The sequence below is a fragment of the Anser anser genome, assembly GCF_964211835.1.
Source record: "Anser anser genome assembly, chromosome: 12".
Taxonomy (NCBI): Eukaryota; Metazoa; Chordata; class Aves; order Anseriformes; family Anatidae; genus Anser; species Anser anser.
The window spans coordinates 22996749-23017305 of record NC_139733.1 but is presented as its reverse complement, the minus strand read 5'-3'; the positions used below and the strand labels follow the sequence as shown (position 1 = coordinate 23017305).

The following is a 20557-nucleotide window of genomic DNA, read 5'->3' as shown; positions in this document are numbered from 1 at the left end:
CCTTCTGTACAGATACACATATCAGCTGCATCCCCATTTCCTGAGACCAATGTCATTGCGTACAAGAAAGCAACAACTGACACTTGCACTTGAGCGAGTTGTCCTCTTAGTTACGCACTGTACTTTTTCCTCTTCTCCATGAACAGAGCCCCACTCTCCTCACGTGCAAGCACCCAGTTCAGGATGCCCTCATGCAGCCTGCAGCCACACAAGCCAGCAAGAAGGATGTGTTCACACTTACTCTAAATTATGGAAATGAGCCTGTGTATTGCCACATGGAAATATCAGCATTTCTTTAAAACACAAGAATTTATTAAAACTCTTCCCTTTTGAACTATTATCTGACCTGCCTGACAGGTGGTGGGGGCAGTGATAGTGTAGACCTGTCCCCTGCCAGAAGTGGATAACAGGATTTGAAGTAACTGCATTACCTGTGCCAACAACATATTAAAAACAAATACACAGAAGTGAAAATCCTCTTTGGATATATAAGTTTCATCACTTGACTGGTTTTCATTATCTTGAGCACAGGCCACAAAGAAAGAAGCTCCCACAGCATCCAAAAGCAAGGCAGATCTGTCAATACTTGCTCAGAGTGAGATTTAATCACTTTCACTTCAATTTTATGCACATTTGTTACCTCTGCCAAGCTTAAGGAGAAAAGATTTACAGTGCGGAAGATGAATTTTATTACAGCCTACAGGCATCTCAAGCTATCAATGGTATGAAGCATGGCCTTGGTACTTCCAGCACTGAACAAGAGCTGACATCATGATGGCTGTGAACCTGGATCTTCTGCTCTGATTTCCTTTGTAGTTGCTGTGGCATATCATGCTTACCTCACCTTTTTTTCTTCTTCTTTTTTTTTTTTTTTTTTTTTCCCCTTGGAAAGCTGTATCATCCATGCCGGGTAAAGCTGTGGCTCATTATTAGACTCCACTTCTGGTACATTTAAAGGGGAAATAGATACACGTGGCTCCCTGTGGCTCTGTGCTGAAAGACAGAGCTAGCCGCATGTTCTGCTGCCTTTAACCAGGGAATACATGAGAAGGAATTGAAAGCAACAAACCTAAATATTTTTACATGCTTTTCCAAAACCCGACAAAATTTAAATTTAATATCTAAATGTAAATAAACCCTTACATCACATTTTCTTATCTCTACTGTTGTGCTCCCTACCATATACTCTATTGGCAACTTATCTACTATACAGATGCCTACACTTGTATAAAAAATACTTCACTGCCTGTGTTGGGAGTAGTTGCTTGTCTCCGAAATGCAGCTCGAACTGCCTGACTTTTATGCAGATTAGCACACAGAACCTCATGTTTTAATAATAGAATACGAATATATTAAATTACAAATATAACATTAGTAAAAAAGTGTGTTCCTCCATAATTGCATTACAGCCTTCTCTTCTCATAAATTATATCATATTTAGCTGTCATATTTCCTTGTCACTCTCAGCAAAGCAGCAACAATTAGCGATTCGACGCCGAACGCAACCATAAATAGCAGCGTTGTTTGAGTCGCCAAGAGGTTTGTCAGCAGATCACGAATTACAACAGGGAGCGAGAAGTTGCTAAAGAGATTGTTTCTTTTTCCTGATTACTAATTTATCCGGCACACAAATGGCCTGATGGCAACCTGGTGACAAGTTCACAGACAACGACAGCCGCTCTGTCGCTTTCTGCTGCAGCACAGGCGGCTGGTCCTCACCCGAACGCCGAAGGAGCGATACCTCAGTGCCACACGGTGCTGCCGGCTCCCTGGCCCTCCAGCTCCTGACAGCAGACACACAATCCATCCCCACGCCCAGGCCCTGTATTTGACATGCCACCTGGAGGACAGGGTCCTGCTCAGAGGATAAATGCTGTGGGAATGGGTCCTTTCTACTCGTGTAATTTTATCCTCCACCTGTTCTTCACAGCTCCCGCAGTGTAGTGTGGAATGTGCCTCTGTTAAGTATGTAGAAAACATTGCGGTACCCAAAGCACTCAGCTGAGCTTATGAATAATTTTCAGTTCTGCTTAAAAGCCTTGCTGAACTGCAATATACCTGGCAGCAGCACATTAAGAAGAATGGATGTTAAGGTCGATTTTTATTCATTTTCTAATATGTGCAGAGCATATTCTGATGAGCATGGCCCTCCAGATTCCCCATGTAGGATAACTGGATTGATTTTCTTTAGGAATTTCTGAAGTGCCTGGTGGAGGGAAAACCAGAACAGGCCAGAGTGAGGGTTGAAAAAGCATGTTATGCAGAACTCCATAAAGAGGGGCAAGGACTGCTTAGAGAGTAAATGCGCTTTGGAAATTAATAGAAAAACAATTATGAAATAGAACTGTATAGATTTATATAGTCGTCACATATCTGTTTAGCTACTCTCATGACACGCTGTGCATTATGGCATGTATTACTAATATATGACTTGTAATCTCCACAAAATGCTAGAAAATCAAAGCCAGAATGAAAGTGGGTGGTGTCAGTTGTATTTTAAGTTTGCTTTTTCCTTACGTTTTTTAATGTTTCAAAATTCTTAATATGATTTTATCTCTCTGCTTAGCTCTTGGAAATTGGTTTTCTTTGTCGTTTTGGGCAGTATTGAGAGCGATCTCACCGTTAAATTCTGAGAGCCATAAGGGCAATACCTGCCTGGAAACGCTGCGGCAGATTCCTGCAGGCAGCAGTGCAGCCCCCTCTTCCCAGCAACACGAAACCCAAGGCCAGGACAAGGGTATGCTCCCACGGGTGTTACCCAAGAGAACTCAAAGCGCTTGGAAATCCCACCTTGTCACTGCCTCTTTGGGAGAAACATAAACACTTGTTTTCCAGACACCTCAGTTCTGTTAGGTACCGTACATGGTAACACTGCTGACTTTTTACTTGCCGTGTGCAATTGCCGTGCCCTCTCGCATGCTCTGCCCATCAGGAATTTCAGCTAAAGAATGCTCAGGAAATGCGAGCTTAGATTTTAGTGACGGATGTTCTGCATGTTACAGCAGCAGCAAAAATACACGGAGTGAGAGTGAGCGAGCGAGAGGCCTGAGGCTGGCTAATTCAGTAGCAGAGCAGGAATCTCTGAGCAGTATAATTAGTTCATTAAATGCCATCAAAGATTGCTCAGGAGGACAGAGAGGAGCACGGGGAGAGCTCATGGCCCCAGGACAGTACGGCGAGGGCTGGAGAACACCGCTCCAGCAGGAAGCAAGCCCAAGTTCTCATTTCAGTTTCACAAGCTCCAAACCCAAATGTGCTTTTTAAGTGTGACCGTCAGTACATTTTGTGTGAATTGGTATCCAAGGCACAAGACCCTAAATTGTCACTGCAAATAGGATCAAATTAAGCAGCCGCAGACACGGAGCATAAAACTGAGAAGGAACTGAAATGGCATAGGAGGAAAAAGGGGCCGAGTTGCTTAGCAACCCTCACCTCTTCTTGTGGATTTGTGAGTCCAGAAACAGCAGCACCGTCGACAGTTGTTGCTGGTAATGTAGGGGAGCGTTTCCACACCGCCGTATGACGAGGTCGGGTGGGTGCTGCAGTGGTAAGGAGCACAAGACGGTGCCAGGCGAGGACGAGCCCCGACGTGACATGGTGAATGCCCCCGGGGTGGCGGGATAGCAGCTCCGTCATGAGTCTGCCCCGAGCCGGGAGCACAGGAGGCCTGAGGCTGTGTCACTGGCACTTCCCATTTGTGGGCCTAAACCCACGGCAGCTCACGTGGTGAGGTTAGTCCACTCGAGAGAAAAGCCATTCCTGGAGGTACCCCACCACGTTTGTGTATCTCTGTTCTCATCTATGGGTGAGGGAGTTCAATGTACGATGTCGCTTTCCACAGTGACTATATTTTCTAAATTTACTTCAGCAGCGTGCTGGAGCAGCCAGCTTCCTGGATGGAAGTGACACTGCTGTCCGCAGGGATGACAAAGCCAGCTTTCAGCCTGTTGGAGTGCCAGCAACTCCCCAGGCTCCCCACACCACTGCGCTGAGGCTGTTTTCCCATCAGAGATGTCAGAAGCCCTCTGCGAGCCTAAGGTCTTAGGTATGACGTGATCAGACTGAGCTCGGCCAGTTTGGCATAGGCACTAGTGTGTAAGTGAAGTTACGCAACTGGCCTGCAGTTTGATTAAAGCAATGCTGCGTTAATTACAGGCACGCTTGTCTAAGTTGTAGCTGTGCTCTAACGGAGCAGCCCTGTACATGCTGTGTGCCTGTCCCGTCTTGGCCCTGTCCCTGTGCAGGTGGTGGCGCAGAGGTGGCACACCGTGCCCAGCAAGCCCCTTCTCTGGAGGTGGGAGGCATGCACAGCCACGTAGCTTAACTGCAGGGAAAAAACAACAACAACAACAAAGAGAAAAAAAAAGGGGGTGGGGGGGGAGGGAGCGGAGACCTGTTGCAAGGAGAAAAAAATAATTTTAAAAGCTGCTGCTTGTCTGGAATACCAGTAAGCCAGACCTCGCTCCCAGCAGCTTTTCCCCAGCCTGGCTTTTACTTTCCTACTGCTGACAGCCCCCTTCCCATCCACCTGCCGGGGCAACCTCAGCAGTCAGCTGCAAACCCGCAGAACCAAAGGCGAGCACAGTGAGCACGGCGGAGCTGACCTGCAGCACACATTTGCCATTTCCCTTGGTGGCCGGGCCGAGCGGCTCCAGCATCCCCCCCAGACTAGGGACCCCCACGGCCGCTGCAGCCGTGAGGAGCCCGCAGCTCCCAGCGGCCAGGGACAAGGGGTTCCTCCCCCTGCTGCCGCGAGTCTTGTGGCTTTGGAGGCAGCCATTCATCTAAGATCCTTCCGCGCAGATAACATTTAAATCCACTTATACGCTGAAGTGATGTTTGCCTGTGCAGCTTGAGTCACCAGCAATGAGCCCCAGCCCTGGGGGAGCTGGTGCCACCTTCCCTGCGCTCAGCCGATCGGCAGCCCTGGAGGAGCTGCTCCTCCTGGGGCCTGATCTTTTTTAAGAACTTAGAGATTTTTTCAGCGCTAATCTCTTCTCAAGGTTTATTCGTTTGAACTGAAGTGCTGTAGGTTGCCAGGCGATTACCACCAAAACAATAAAATGCACCAGGTATTAGGAATAGCCATAAAAGTCTGCCGAAGGTAATTTGAATATTTCCTTCAGATGTTCTTTGAGCGATGAGTTTTGCTATCAAACAATTGCCAGTGCCATTATGGGATCTGTTTTGACTTTGCTGAGGTACATTAGATTGGCTAAAGTATTCAAAGGATAGTGCTGGAAGACGCTTGCAAAATGCAGCTTGAAAAATTGCCTGTATCAGCCATGGCTGCGCACCTCTCCACGGAGGAGTCAGGGCTGTCTGCAGTAGGTTTGGCATGCAGAGGAGGTGTTCCTGCTGCTTAACGTAGAATATGTTATCTGTGAGATTCCTGCTAGCAGGGAGGAAGAAAACACATTTATGTAGTCAGGAAGATGAAAGTATTGCTTTTTTTTTTTTCCTTGTATATTTATATAAAGCAAACAGCTTGTGAAAAAAAAAAAAAAAGTACACAAAAACCATGAAAAAAACATGGAATAAGGTTCCTGAAGCAAAATTCTTCAAATTAAGGATAGCTGTTTTGTGAATATAAATAATAAAAAAGTCCTGCAGATTTTAACAGGAAAAAAAAAAAAACAACCAAACAAGGTTCATTAGTTAAATGTAGAACAAATAATTTGACTAGCTTTAAAAAATTAAAAATATATATTCAGATATTTCTTTGCAGTTTTCACAGTATAACTGTCCTCTCATTTTCAGCTTCTATACATTTAAAAACTTTGCAACAAAATGCAATTACCTTTGTAGAACCTGATTTGCTGCACAGGCTGCACCAAACTGCCATGCAAGGAGCGGGCAAATCCACACCAGGCACACCAGACACTCTCGCTGCCAGCTTGTGGGAAGTGGTCTGACCGCATTCCTCTGACTATGCACCAAAATGGACAATGGATATGAAGAACGGTACCACCTCTACTTGGGAAGCAAAAGCAACCTGGTGGCAGTAGCTTTTTTAAGTATCCCACCACTGTAATTCACCTGTCGCTGCGAGGAAGAAGTGCTAGCATGGAATTCAGTGCTGCAGAGAGCACCTGGTGGGATGGTAAGTGGTGAAGAAAATCCTAACGCTGCTGAGATCATCGCGCATTAGGTTGGACCATACAGGCAAATTTTATCTAGTGGAACCACATACCATAGTACTTAAGGTTAGAAGTCTTATGAGATACCACAAAAAGGTCAAACGCCTCAAAAGGAAAAACAACAACAACAAAAAAACACTCAAAAAACCAAACCAACCCAATGAACCAACCAACCAACCAAAAAAACACCAAACAAGCCTCCCCCATATGCCTACACACAAGACTCAGAAAGACAAGGCCAGCTTCTCTACTGGCTCAGCTCTACAAGCTCAAACAAGGTGATTAGAAACCAGATGTCCAGCCAGGTTTCACCACTGAATACCGCTCCAGTGCCTTGCTTCCAATCTGCAAAATAGTGATAATGTTTATAAGCTCCTACCTCAGAAGGAAATCATAAGGTGAACGCTAATGCCCAGAAATCTTGAATAAAATGATTAATGTCATCAGAGCACAATCAAAAATAATAGCCCGAGCAATCTTGCACTTCAGCGCTGTTTTACATACATTTGATAACCTGGATTCACCTGGTTCACTTCCGTTGCTTTCAGAATGCAATTAAAAATGAAACAATCACTTCAAATTATTAGAATAATTATGCTTATGCAAGTGCATGCAAATGTAATATACAGAGTAGGGCTGGGTAAATGCTGCATACGGATTTCTATCTAAGGAGTGTTCACACATCCCTCGCTTTACACAAACATATTTCACATCTAAATTTGTCATATTCTAACCAGGGCTACATTTTTGCTTTAAGGCTTTCTTCTTATTAGTCCTTTTAGAAATGGATATTTACCCTGTCTATTATATAGCCCCTAGGCAAACTCAGCCTGCATCGCTAGTGAAGTGAATTATATAGCTACACTTGAAGTGAGCCTTGTACCCAGGGGATTGGCAAAATATCATGCCGAGTAGTGCCAGGGCCATAAGTAACAATTACAAATATCCAGTATAATGGATTCTTTTAACTAGGATTGTTTTGAAGTTCCCAGAAGGATTTACTAGGAAGTAAAAGTGTGACCTTGCCAGTTCCCCAGAGCACATTGGGATTTGAAGAGGGCTTTTCTTTAAACAAAAGTCCATTTTAGCTTATAAGGATTTCAAGTAGTAGCTGCTACCAGAGGCGTAGGATTTTAATTCATCATTTTTTTTACGATGCACTTTTTGTGAGAACTGAGAATGTATCCGAAAGAAAGAATAATAAACGCAGTTCTTGGGTGAGATAATGGCACAGTGATAGAAAATCATCTCAGGTCAAAGTGGCAACTACGTGACATTTTTATAGCTTAAGATAGTTTGTTAGGGTTTGAGTAGATAAAATGTTTGCTTTGTTGTTCTGCAGATGTATTAGATTGAGACCAATGGACTGTTTAATTTTTTCTGGATAGGGATGAGAAAACTCTAAGCTCAGCCAATGCAGAGAAAGCAATTGTATTAGACAGATGCTTGCCTCACAGTACAGAGCTGGGAAATTCTGACTTCATTTCCTTTCTTCTATTCAGTAGAATAATACTCATTAATTTCAGTGAAGCAGGCTTTACCACAGTGAATCCCAGAAAAGATGGGATGCTTTTCATACTGACCACCTTAAAACCCACAAAAAGATGTAAAGATTAGTCGACAAAGTCAGTATGCACCATTGCACTCGGCACTCTCCTCCTGAACAAAAGAAAAGAATGGATTGCTTATGTGAAAGTTGGGCACGTTTTCATGCAGTGCACTAGATCTATGATGAAACCTCTCTCACGCCCCACACTTCTCTAGCACAAGGGGAAGGAAATACAGGTGTACATGGCTTTGCCTAATGACACGGGGTTACCATTACGCTTCTCTAACTTTGCCCTGTGGACAGCAAACGTAAGCTGACATTGTAAAGACAAGTAAGGAAGCAATCCTGCAGAATGTAGCACAAAACACACACCGTCCGTGTTTAAAACAGCTTAGTGGTGATCTCCTCTCCCAGGCTCCAACTCTGCGGACCAGCGTGGCTCGGCACTCTGCAGCTGGAACCCTGCTCCTGCGTGAGTGGAGGGCAAAGCACCTGCTGATCTCAGCAGAGTCGGGATTGCTTGCAGTAAAAGTTTACAGTACAGTATAAAATTACTGGGCAAAGTTATTGGCTTCCGACAGTGTTTCTGTATCATTTTTCCACTTGGACACGGGGAGCGCTTTTGTGTTTCTTGTGCTTTTCTGCATCCAGACATGCAACCCATGGCCCTTTTCCCCTGCCAGCAGCCAAACCATCACCAGCATCTAAGGGGCCAGATGCCATTCCTGGTCAACACACATCACTGAAGAACGCTACCGAAACACCATGGCCTCCCGTGGGAGACATGCATATGGTAAAGGCAAAACTGAGAGTCAGGGGAAATTTACTCCTCTGAAGAATATTATAAAGGTATGTTACCAAATCAGTTCTAAAAATAGGCCATAAATGAGATATGGGATACATGTTCCCCCTTTGCAACGGCAAGATAATATCATAATTTATGAATATTTACCAATGGAAGGTATAGTTCTCTGGAAACACACACAAAAGCACATCATTTATTTCTCTGCTTCTGAACTGTTTATGCTGATAACTGTCAGAGTCAATAAACTCCTTCTGTTAAGCTAGAAAGATGATCTAAACTACCTGCAGTGACAGACACTGCTTTCCGTCTCCTCAGGACTGTGCTAAGAGATAATTTTTATCAGCCACACCTTTGACTACTTTGCAAGATATTACGGAGGTAGGTGCCTTCAGAGACAGATTCAGAGGCTGCTGTCAATGTTAATTTTCCCATCTGAGCCATTACAGGAAAACATGACTTTGCCTCAAAGAACAGAAGCAGACAGAACATTTATGGCCTGCAAAAGCATCGTGTTTTTGCCTGAAAGATGCCTGTAAGACTGCGATTTTGAGTCAGGTAATAAGATTGCAATAGAAGAGGATTAGTTTTATCCTCCTAAATGAAAGCCAAAATCAACAAAGTATTGTACCGCTGAAGAACATCAATCCTAAGTGTGTGTGGCGGCATCTGTCTCCTATCTCCCACCGGTTCTGCTTTGCAGATAAAAACTTCTGGGTTAGGTGAGGTCTGAAAGTGCCTGCCGCACCGGGCACTGGGATCAAAGAACAAACAGCAGAAAGCCTTATCGGGGCTTCCAGCAAATGAAAGATTGCAGAGAGGCTTAAAGAAGACCTCGCAGGAAGAACAGTCATGGCTCGCTGGAGCATTTATGCACTTAGGTGGGAGATGCAGCAAAGGGATCAGGTGAGGGAGCAGAACCCCCCGATCCGCACAGATAGGGCAACAGGGAGCCAGCAGCGAGCTGATTCCTGGGGCAGCACACCGCCCACGTCTGCAGCAGTTCACTACTGGCAGCAGTGCCACAGCCCCGGCACACAGCTAGAAAAGAGCACAGCAGCTTAGGAAACGTGTTTCCAAATCTTTGTGAGGTTGTGGCAAGGAAGAAACAAAACCAATTCATATTACTCCTTAATTGGAACCGACAGTACGGCAAACATACCAATTTAAACTCCATGTAAAATGCTTCAGTTTGAATATTGTTGACTGGAAAGATAACAAATGGTAGCAAATTATTTTCACCTGCTTAAAACAAAGTAATTAATAGTACTTTGGTTATCTTACCTGGAAAGCCAGGCTCTGCTGAGAGCTGTTAAAGCCAAGTGTGAAAACAGTTTGCATGAAAAATAATTAGAGCTATGACCTGAGTGATCCTCTAAAACATCCCGAAGGAGGCCTGAAGTCAGTGCTGTAAGAAACGATTCCTCCCTACCTCCTTCTGCTTGACTTTGCCCTACCTGGCTCCTAAATGCACCCTGTCCCCGTGCCCTTCTCTGCTGCTGCCGCCCCCTGCCCTGTGCACAGCGCCCGTGGGCCCTGCAGCCTCCCCCCCCCGACCCTGGGCAGAAGCGAAGCTTTGCCCTCTCCATCACTCCTCCTGGAATCCCCGCAGGAATTATTCCCCTCGCTCCAGCTGCTGAGGACCACGTCCTCCTGCCCAGAAAGAGCATTTCTGATACTTGCTTCAACAGCGCTCCTCTTCAGTCAGCCCCTGTCTTGGCAACACCCCAGCACCTCTCCATAGAAATCCCCATTTTTTGACCCAAGCAGGTATACGAACAAAGACATTGTTATAAAAGTGACTACGCAAATAATCATTTGCTTTCGTACACCCACATCCAGTAAATACAGCTCTACATGTCTAGCTAGTTTATCCATTCAGTGATCAAAGAATTGAAAATATTTTTGTACTTATTCATTATACATAACAAAAATCAAGAAAAACAGAATGCAGCTGCCAAACAACAGGAATATAGAATTGAACAAGAATCCCATATTCAGTAATGGGTTTCATACATAATCAAAGGTGTTTTCCATTTAATCTCTTAATGACTTACAAACAATTCATTATTTGGCTTTGCCAGGTTTTCCTACCAGTGCGTTCTCCTCCAAGCAGCTCCCTCAGCACAGCGGGCGTTCCCTTCTGTAGTGCCCAAACCAGAGAGCTCACCGGGACCTGGGCTCACTCAAAGCAGTCCATCTCCACTGAGCAGCTGCGGCACTCACAGAGTCAAATCCCGATTCACATTTCTCAAAACCTAGAAATGCATACTATTTTTTTTCTTTTTTAAATGGAAAAATGAAAATGAGATGACACCTGGAGAGAAAAGTTTTGCAGAATTTGGATTTTGGCTGGAGTCGCTCTCCCCGTCACCGAACTGTCCACCAGTGCCATCACTCACACTCCCGAGCAAACGTAACCCTGCACCCGATGTGTGTGACAGCAAAACCTGGCAGCGGGGAGAAAAATGACATGGCGCTGAAGATTCTTAAGCTGAAACTATCCCAGGCCATGAATGACAAGGTTACACTGAATATAACCTCGCTGCATTAGAGGAACAGGTCACAGTTTTATTTGAAACAGCACTAAGTATCACACTTATTGCTCCATTTGCTCTTCCAAGGAAGCACAGCTACCGAAGAGACTGAACGAGCACATCAGCAACCGGTGGGTAACTGGATTTGGGAACAGAGAGGAGGCTTACGGAGCTCCCGCCCGTAATGCTACAGGCACGATGAAGGCTGTACAAATGGGAACGTGCAGTACAAGGGCTGTGGGCCATTTCTGGCAAGAGCCAGCGCCAGGAGGGTGGCACTGCCCTGCTTCCCCAAAGGAGATGAAACTTACAGGAGAAAGTCCAAAAGGCAGGGGTGACTGCTCAAGGGTCAAGAAAGATCAATAGGGACGCTCTTACTACTAGACATTGGTACACATGTAAAAAAGACATTTTAGACAGTATTCCCCTAATGCTTTAGGATTTGGCACACCAGCTCAAAACAGACAAATAATACCATGTTAAACTAAGGGTCTCTCGGCATTAAAAAGATGCATGGCCTTTGAATGCTTTCACAGAGTACACGTGTGTGTGTGCGTCTGTTGGTCTACCTAGGTGTTCAGGAGATGCTTGCACTGGAAAGAGGCTCCGTGCATGTGCGCAGTGATCGCCGCCTTCATCCCTCCCACGTGGGAAGCTGGAATTAGCTCAGCACCAAGCAAAGGCACAGCCATGGCACTGACGGGGTGCGCTTCCCCAGCTGGAAGGAACTGCCCTCCTTTTCTCCAGTTTTGCAATTTTGCCTGCTCCAACTCTTCGGCTAGGAGCTGCAAGTAACAAACATCTTAACAGAAAAATCAAGAATGTTCATGAAGTGCAAAGAAGCTAAATTCACTGGAAAATTTATTCATGCTGTATAATTCTGTAATACCGAGTGTCTAACAAAATTATGTTTTGAGCTGCATGGTTAAACAGCACCTTTTCGCTGCAATCAACTTTTTTTTTTTTTTCAGAAAGTCTTGATTTCAAATATCTTGAAAATGTTTAACAGCTGATATTAGTAAGAGCATAGATTTAATATACAGCTCTATTCCACAGACATGATAAGCATCATGACAAGTGGTGTAACTACGGCAACTATTTTTTTCCCCCTATTTTCCAGTGAACCACAAGAACAGGCGTTTCACTTGACACAGTGCCAGACTTCCCCCAGGTAAGCCTCAGTGCCCCGAGGTACCGAGCAGTAACTGAGCAGAACAGCAGACCCCAGGACTGGAGCCCCTTTCTTTTCTGTTTTTTGTCTCAGTTGTGTTTCACGGGCATTTACATGTGTTTAGACATTAACCTAGTACTCTTCCTTTTTTTGTACTATGGCTGGAAAGCGAAAACTTGCTTATTTATTTATTTATTTATTTATTTTTCCTTCACTGTCAGACAAAGAGTTCCAAACCAACAAACTCACCCTGAACTCAAAATACCTATTTGCAGGAATAAAAGGATGTTCTCTTCTTTGATGTATCAACATGCACCGCTGGAAAGAGATGCACACATTTCCTTTCCTGAAGCTAATAAAGAGCAAAAAACAGTGGTATATTCCAGAGATGCTGGATCTGAAATTGGTGTATATTTGCAATAAGAGAGAAACACTGAGAAAGATTCCTTATGTGCTTTTTGATTTGTTCTGCTTACTGGTCCACCACAAAACACAAACACAACCAGGCCCCTGCTGCACAAATATATTCTCTGTTTGCTATCTGCACAAAATAATATCTATTTTACAGCACTGTTTTGTGTCAGTGACAAATGAATGCTCAGCTGTATCTCACACTCTTTGTACTCATGTGCTCCTTCAGTTCATCAGCACTATCATTTCCAAGCGCTACACTGAAATTTTGTATTTGTTTCTTCTTCACAAGGATAACAAAATATATTGAAGGCTTGAGTAAAATCACCAAAGATGCACAGCTGCACGCAGGAACCTGCTTGGATAACATTATCTTTGTATTACGGAGGCAAATGAAGTGCCTGCGATGGCAGTTCCTTGACCAGAGGAACGGCAGCTATCACATAAACATGGATAAACTGATGGGCGGGTGCTTGGTTATATTATTGGATATATATTTTGTATTCACAAATATTTATAACTAATACAAGCATCCGTGGCCATCTCAGACCCAAAGCATGAGCAGTGCCTCCATCGTGGATGACATGGTGTGAAGCAGTACAGAAAATCTGACACTAAATCAAAGTGACTGATTCCTTGCAACATAAACCAAAAAAACAACCCCTAAGGACTGTAAGTGTGGTCAGCGTTCTTTTTTTCCACAGGGAATATGAGAAAGCGTGCTGCTCACATCAGATAGGCTTGTGGGGACTTTTGTTGACTGAACTTCACTACCACATATGTTCAGTCCTGTTACTTCAGCGACAGCTATGAATAGACCTCCTCTTATACCTGAGGGGAAAACAATTTAAGTCACTCATTTAATACAGGTTTTGCACCTAACCTTATCATCTGTATAGATTTCATCACAAATGTAAGTCACTCACTTCCAAACCAGATGTTAGATGTCCTCAAAATAATTCATATCACTGTCCTTCACTCCCCGCAGTCTGTGACAGCTGCCGTGGTGCTGATGGCTGCAAACCATTTCACAGGAACAGAGGCAGGGCTGCTTCATGGATGTTTGAATTCAGCACAGAATTTTTTAAGGAGAATAAAGAGAGGAAAATATCTTGCCTTGACAAACAGGAGGATAAAACGGATATCTCCGGGAATGTGTTATTGGCTGCCATTGGCCAGAGCTGAGCATAACAATGTCTGTGAGCGAAGAAATCCCTCACTGGCATCATTGAGCTGAAGGTAACTGAATTACACCAGAGAATGGCCACCGAGCATCAAATTTAAGCTCAACCGTTGCACTTCACAGTCCATTAGAAATATTTTCTTTCCCAGAATATTGCTTCTCAAGCATTCACTGAAGGCCTTTCCTTTCAGGCCTCTCTGCATATCAAGCCTGGATATTTGAACCGCACTGAGGCCAATTAGCGGAGGCATTAAAGCAAGATGGGGAGCGCTCAGGGCCAACAGAAGGTGCGTTCCCTCGGAAATAGACTGGCAGTGTCAGACGGTGAAGGCTGCTCGTGTATATAACTGCTGATAGTAACAATAACTGATTGTAATAACCACAAATTAAAATGTCTGCAACACAGATTTATAGCACTCAAAAATCACGAATTACAAATGAGATCAAGAAAGTCTGCAAAGATTCCAAACTGGAAATTCTCAAATTTAGTTTCCTTACTATCTCAGAAGCCACAGCAGAGTGCAAAGCCTGGCATACACTTAGCTGTTCTCTCCTAAAATCTCTTCCCCAGCTACTTCCAGTTAAACTACCCCCACTTTCCTCTGCAGTAGCCAGACAACGTAGTGCACCTGTGCTAGTAAGTCTTCATTGGGCTTGGAAGATTCCTTACATCTAGTCGGGTTTTGCACCTGAGGATACAAATCATGGCTGCTTTTGGGGGAACCTTTGTTATAATTGTAGTAGAAATAACTGTTAGAAGGGTGCACATCCTGAAAACTGCAAAATGCACTTGCAATGCTTCCCATTGCTTGGGTAGGGGAGGAAAGAAATAGGACCCCAAAATATTGCAATGTCCTAGTCTGGGGCAATTCCAGTGATTTTAGTGAAATTAAGCTGTGAATGTCAAGTCTTATTTCGTTATCCTCTATCCCTTTCTTTGAGACATCTCATTAACACAGAGAAGGATGTGAGCACATGCAAGAGACTACAGCAAGCTACCATATGAGAGCAGCATCAAGGTAGTCCTGCCAAAGTGATATTTACCCTACTCGGGAGAAGGAGATTCATTATAAATATATGGAAGGCACGAGAGCCAAAAGTCTGTCTTCTCACTGATATTACAATTTATGAATTTGACAAATTCTCCCTGAGAGGATGTAAGGACTGATAAATTAGTCAAAGGGATAACTCAGCACTATTAAGAGTTTATTAGGCAAAAAAGTGACAGCAGGTCTGTCCTTTAGGTATAACAATATATGTGCAAAATTTACAGCTCACTCTTCTTCCAAATTTTCTAGGAAAAAAGATCACAGAAAAAGACAAAGAGAAAAAATAGAACAGAAGACGAATACTAACAAACTAATTAATTCTCATTTTCGTCTCAAAGACACATACCTAGCTACCTAACTTTTAATAACCAATGCACCTACAGTCATGAATAATGTATTTTAACTAGCACTGTTCAAACCTTACACTATAAGGTGATCATTTAAGTACATAAAGAATTCCATTTTTTTTCAAATGGGAACAGTCTGACATTTCCTTGCCTGTTTACAAGTCTTGTATCATAAAAGTCATGAAAGGTGTGAGACAGTCTGCAATATAATTAACTCGGAAGCATGCACCTATGTGGATGTATTAATGTGCATTACCAGAACCAGCTATCCTCAGACGTCAGAGGAGAGCAGCCCACCCCTCGCGTGTTCAGACCGGCGGGGGCCTGGCACAGGCTCCATGCCGCGCCTGGAGGCTGCCAGCTCCCCGGCGTCTCGTGGCATCCGCTAGCTCCTTATGGGCATGCACAGCTTCTCCAGCAAAATATCCTGGCCATATGATAATACCAATTAAAATAAATCTCCTCAGTAACTTGAGTCCAGCTATGCTTGAAGTCAAAAAGACAAAACGTGTCTTTCCCTGACCTACCTTCAGGTCTCCTTCAAGCAACAGTTGCACCAGATTTATTTCTGAGAGGTTTTAAATGAAACCTTTAAATAACACATACAGCTCTCAGCCATTACAAAGTGCTGTGATGGCTTAAGAAATATTCACTGTGATGGGTACCCTTTGAAACTTGAAACATCATGAGAAGAGTCTAACCTTGCACTGCTGAGGAGAGTGACTGCAAAATCGCATCACTCGTGAGATGGTTGGGGAGAGAATAATTCCCGGCACGGTTTGGCTGCTGGGCAGCGGGACGCTGCCATAGATATATAAAACCTGAAGGAAAACATCAATTCAAATGGATACTGAGAGCTTGAGAAACTGCTAAAAATTATAATGCAAACTGAATGTGCAAGTGCAGACTGGGGCGGAGGGGTGGGAAAGGAGCCATGCTCAAACTTGCAAAGACAAGCTTAAGCAGAGGGGCCAACCTGTAACCCCCTCCATGTTGCAATAGCTCAGAGCATCCACCTCACCCCAAACCAGAGGAAACGGGGGAAGCCTGTGCTCTTCAAGGACTGAGCCTTCTCAGCAGGTGGGCTACAGAAAGCCAATTTTACCTGAAAAACTTGCTAATTAAGGAAGTTAATTTGTTCACACATTTTACACCTGAGCCCCTCCCTATCATTTGAAATCGTTTCCCCAGGCAGCGTTTTGCAGCCCAGTTGCCCCCCGGCAGTGGCACCTCGGTGGCCAGCCGTGGGGGTGCAGGGGGAGGCACACAGGGTTTTTGGAAGCATCTGTGCCACACTTAGGAGAGGAGCGTGTTGTTGTTAGAAGAAATTCATGATAAATGTTTATTTTTCAGTAAGCTATTCCAGAATAAAAATAGATGCAGTGAAGACCTGTCAAAGTCTTTTGCTTATCAATTTTTGCTGCATATTCTCATTTCTTAGCGGTCTCCGCTAAATAGAAAATCTTTCAAGTGAGGTTAAACACAGAACACTATTTTTCGGGCTGAAACCAGCAGGATTTAAAATGAAAATGACGTCTCAATCTAGAAAATAATGATTCTGTATCTCATACTTTGAGGCGGGACAAGCTACAGAGCATCCTGCGGTTCGGACACGAAGCTTCAGAGAGCTGCCAGGTCCCCAAGGTGCTGCCGGCCGGAGCGGGTGGCCCCATGCAGGGGGGGCTCACGCGGGGTACAGATGGTCAGCACCCAGCCCGGCTGAGGAGAAGCTGCGGGAGCAGACAGACAAAGGAGGAAAGGGAGCTGGTGGGGCTGCAGAGTCACACCGATGTCCCGGCTAAGATGGCTCGAGGTGCTGAAGCACTATCAGTACGATCTCGTTGCAAACAGCAACCAGAGTAACAGTGCCCAGTAACAACAATCCGACCCCAAAGCAGGGGGTGCTCTCCAGTCAGTCTCTCTTTGACTGCTTTTATAAATGCAATGGCAGACTTCAGAGCACCGAGACCCATGGGCACTGCTCTGGTCCTCCCCAGAGGAAAAAACGAGAGCCATGGTTTTCCTTTTCCTTCTTATGCCCAAATGAACCCCAACGCACCACGCAGCATTTGCACCACATAGGGGAACTCCCGGAGCTGTGAGCGCGGAGGCCTGCAGCCCCTGAACTAGCACGGTCCTTGCACATCCCGCCCAGAAAGCAGCAGAGAAGAGGAGCTGTCCTGTCCTGCCAGGCCGATGCGATCCATCTGCCCGCTGTGGGCACCTCTGTGCCGGGATAAGCACCGGGCAAGGCTGCAGGAGCACGGCGCTCTGCGAGCCGGAGGGGTGAACCCAGGTCCTCCAGGTATCGCAGGCAATGCCGTCACCGGCCTGCCTCTTCCTCCTGACCTGCAAGCACAATGCTTGGAGATGGGTCAGGAGAAGAGTGCTGCAGATATTTCTGTGGTACAAAACGTGACTGTAGTTCTGCAAAAGCATTTGATGTTTCTTCGCCTTATTCAGGTGATGGACAATTTTTTTCCCTGACCCAGATACTACGTAGAGTTTTTCAAGCCTTGTATTTTCATCAGCCTCAACAGTAAAGAATCCCTATTTGTCACTCACAGGAAACAGTTTAAAAGCATTGTAAGTACACATGTCCATGCATCACGTAGCAGAAATTGATATAGTCGAGCAGCAGTTTAAGCACTGTGCTCGTACCTACACACAAATATGTTACTAGAAAAAGAAATGTCAATTTACAACTAAGTTGATATTTTCCTGATATCATTGCTTTGCTTTTAATACAGTGTATAGTTTCTTGCTGTTTTTCTGTTTTGCATTCCTGGAAGAACAAAACAAAACATAGCGAGCAGGGCTACAGCAATCATCCCAGTGGGAGAAGAGGCGCTCACGGGTGAGGAATGGAGAGCTACACCTGATGCAGAAGAGCTCCAGAGTGGGCAAAACCATCACAAGCCCAAGTCATCCTCAACTGTTGTATTTTTCGTAGTTTTGCATCAGGAAGATTTTAAAATTTGGGCAAAGAATCTGAATAGCCAATTGCTTTTTATAGGACATGGATAACAAACTTATTTGTGTGCCTTTGCAGATACCAGTTCCTTATGTTGTACAGCAACGTTATATTTATTTTTAGAAACATGTTAGCTCCTAGTGCTTTACATTTTAAACCTTTTTTTTAAATTTTATAGAAAAAAAAAGTGATTTCTCCCAAGATGTGCGATCTCTTATATAGCCCACTTATTCTACTGATCTCCTTCCCTTAGCAATTTCATCTTCATGTAGTCGCTCTTTACTCTTTCACATTACATTTGCAATAATACTTTGAGTGGCCCCTTCTCCTCTCCAACTACTTTGTTATATTTCCCTCAACACCAGTCCCTGTCAACCTTTCTGACTTCAGCCCCTGGGTAAGTCAGGTCGTTCTGATGCTCATAAAGAGCTTCACACCTTAAATAAGGCTTTCTGCCTGAGCTGTGCAAGTTAGAATAACAGGCATGATTCAAATACAATAAAAAGCAATTTGAACACTTCACAAGAACTCAAGCTGAATTGAAACTGGAGCTGTGGCAAATTACACCAGCTAAAGATATTAGTGGTTGGGATTTTTTCCCTGCGACTCAGAGACTCAATTCTAGCTACATTCCTACCTTTGCTGGTACAAGTTCCCACCTATTAGGGATCAGCTAAACAAGGTTTGGAAGGCTGTATACAGCAATTTCCTCTAGCCCCAAGTGCACAGTACCACAGTATCCAGGCCAGTGCCCTTTATACCTGGCCAAAGCCTCAAAGCAGTAGCAAAGCTGGATGAGCAGACACAACTGCAGATATAAGAACTTGTTAATGGCTGTTAGTTATTTATCTTCAATATCTAACGCTTTGTCATTCCCCTAATTTCACTAGAAAAACAGTAATTCTTGGCTGATGAAGTCACAAATACAAAATTAGCTCACACGATCATCACGTAGGCAGTCACAACACTTAGAAAAAGCCAGCACTCAAAAATTGTTCACTGGTTGTTATTCAGAAGTGGTCACTGGGATCAGCCACAGGGAAAAAAAAATAAATAATAAAAAAAAGGAAAAATAGTTTGCAAACTTTTTTTGAGCAATTTATAATTTTAGAGTAAAGAAGACTGCTTACACATTTGCATGTTATTTTTACGCTGCCAGGCAACCCTGCTGGTAAGGCAGCTAGAAGTGACTCAGAAAGCATTTTGTTAGCTGTTAGATCTGATTGCCATAATTAAATTTTGATGATTTGTTTGTTCCTTTTTAAATTGTTATCAAATACCTACATCTCCAAAGGCTTCACTGGAATCCACCTCCACCGAGGGGATGCAGAGGACCGCCAGGCTCATTTCCCTGCAGCACAGGGGTTAAAATCGCCCAAGTCCTGGGCTTTCACTTTCCAAAGCAGGCCCTTCATATGGGAGCTTTGGATAATGGATGTGTGAACAATTTTTAAGACAGATCCTTGTTTTGACACAGCTGCACTAATGCACATTCCTCATTTACTCATGTATATTATAATGATAATAATTATTTGAGAATAAAATAATAAGAAGCTGGATTTTTTCCTTACCTTTTTGGAAAGCAGGCAAAAGCTATACAGTAGGTGGAAGAGTGTACCAAGTAACAGACTTTTGAACACTCTTTCTTACTGGTGGTATGCAGTCTACAGGAAAAGTAAATACATTGGTATGTATAATGCGTCTGTTCACAACAAACTCTTCAAATTTTGCCCTGTCACCGAGGCCAAGATATTAATCTGACTGAAGAGATTGGATTAGAGCAGCGATAGTGGAAAGCTGAGAGACGCCAATACACAAAATTAGCTCTGGGCTGGAAATAAATGAACCAGGTCACAGAAGTTCAGGTACCTCTGAACATGGGAGCAGCCGCCCACAAAAGGGCAGGTCTGGTTGATTTTTTTTTCCTCTCCCCTTAACAAACTCTGGAGCATTTTGGTTTCAATTTAACACTCCCCAGTCCTCCCTTGTCCACGCACTCGCTCTTGGGTTCCTCAGCATCACCAACAACCATTTCAGTTTTGTCTCTTGGAAGGATGGAACAGGCAATGCCATGTCAGTGTTGTTGAGGATCAACGCAAATGAATACACAAGCACAGCACGGGACTATTTGCATAGCAGTGCCCATACATCTGCAGAGGTTTCTGCAGCCCATATACACTATTCACAGCTCACTGATGATGAAGTCAATGTCCATTCCCAACACATGGAGAAAAATGAGAACTGACATGCACTGTTCTTGTTGTCATGCTGGTCAGAGAGAGAGGAGCTTGCAGCACTCAGGAAAGCATGGTTTTAAAATGGAAACTTGCAAACGATTCCTCTTCTGTTTAGGAAAATGGGCAGGGATTGCACTCCACGCCTGAAAATAGAATC

At 44.1% G+C, this 20557-nt stretch overlaps 1 protein-coding gene across 11 annotated transcripts in view; it reads right to left on the bottom strand.

Annotated features, from left to right (window-relative positions):
* GRM7 (glutamate metabotropic receptor 7) overlaps positions 1-20557 on the bottom strand; it is a 270139-nt gene that overhangs the window by 7819 nt on the left and 241763 nt on the right. For 3 of the 11 annotated variants that reach the window (XR_014571461.1, XM_083795482.1, XM_083795483.1), the window contains one exon: positions 19735-19827. The exons of 4 other annotated variants lie outside the window; for them this stretch is intronic. Coding sequence is in view for 4 of the 7 variants with exons in the window: in XM_083795482.1 (XP_083651608.1) it covers positions 19757-19827 (71 nt within the window). In the remaining 3 variants the exon portion in view is untranslated. 4 more of the 11 variants (XM_083795481.1, XM_083795475.1, XM_083795485.1 and 1 more) reach the window with 4 other exon arrangements.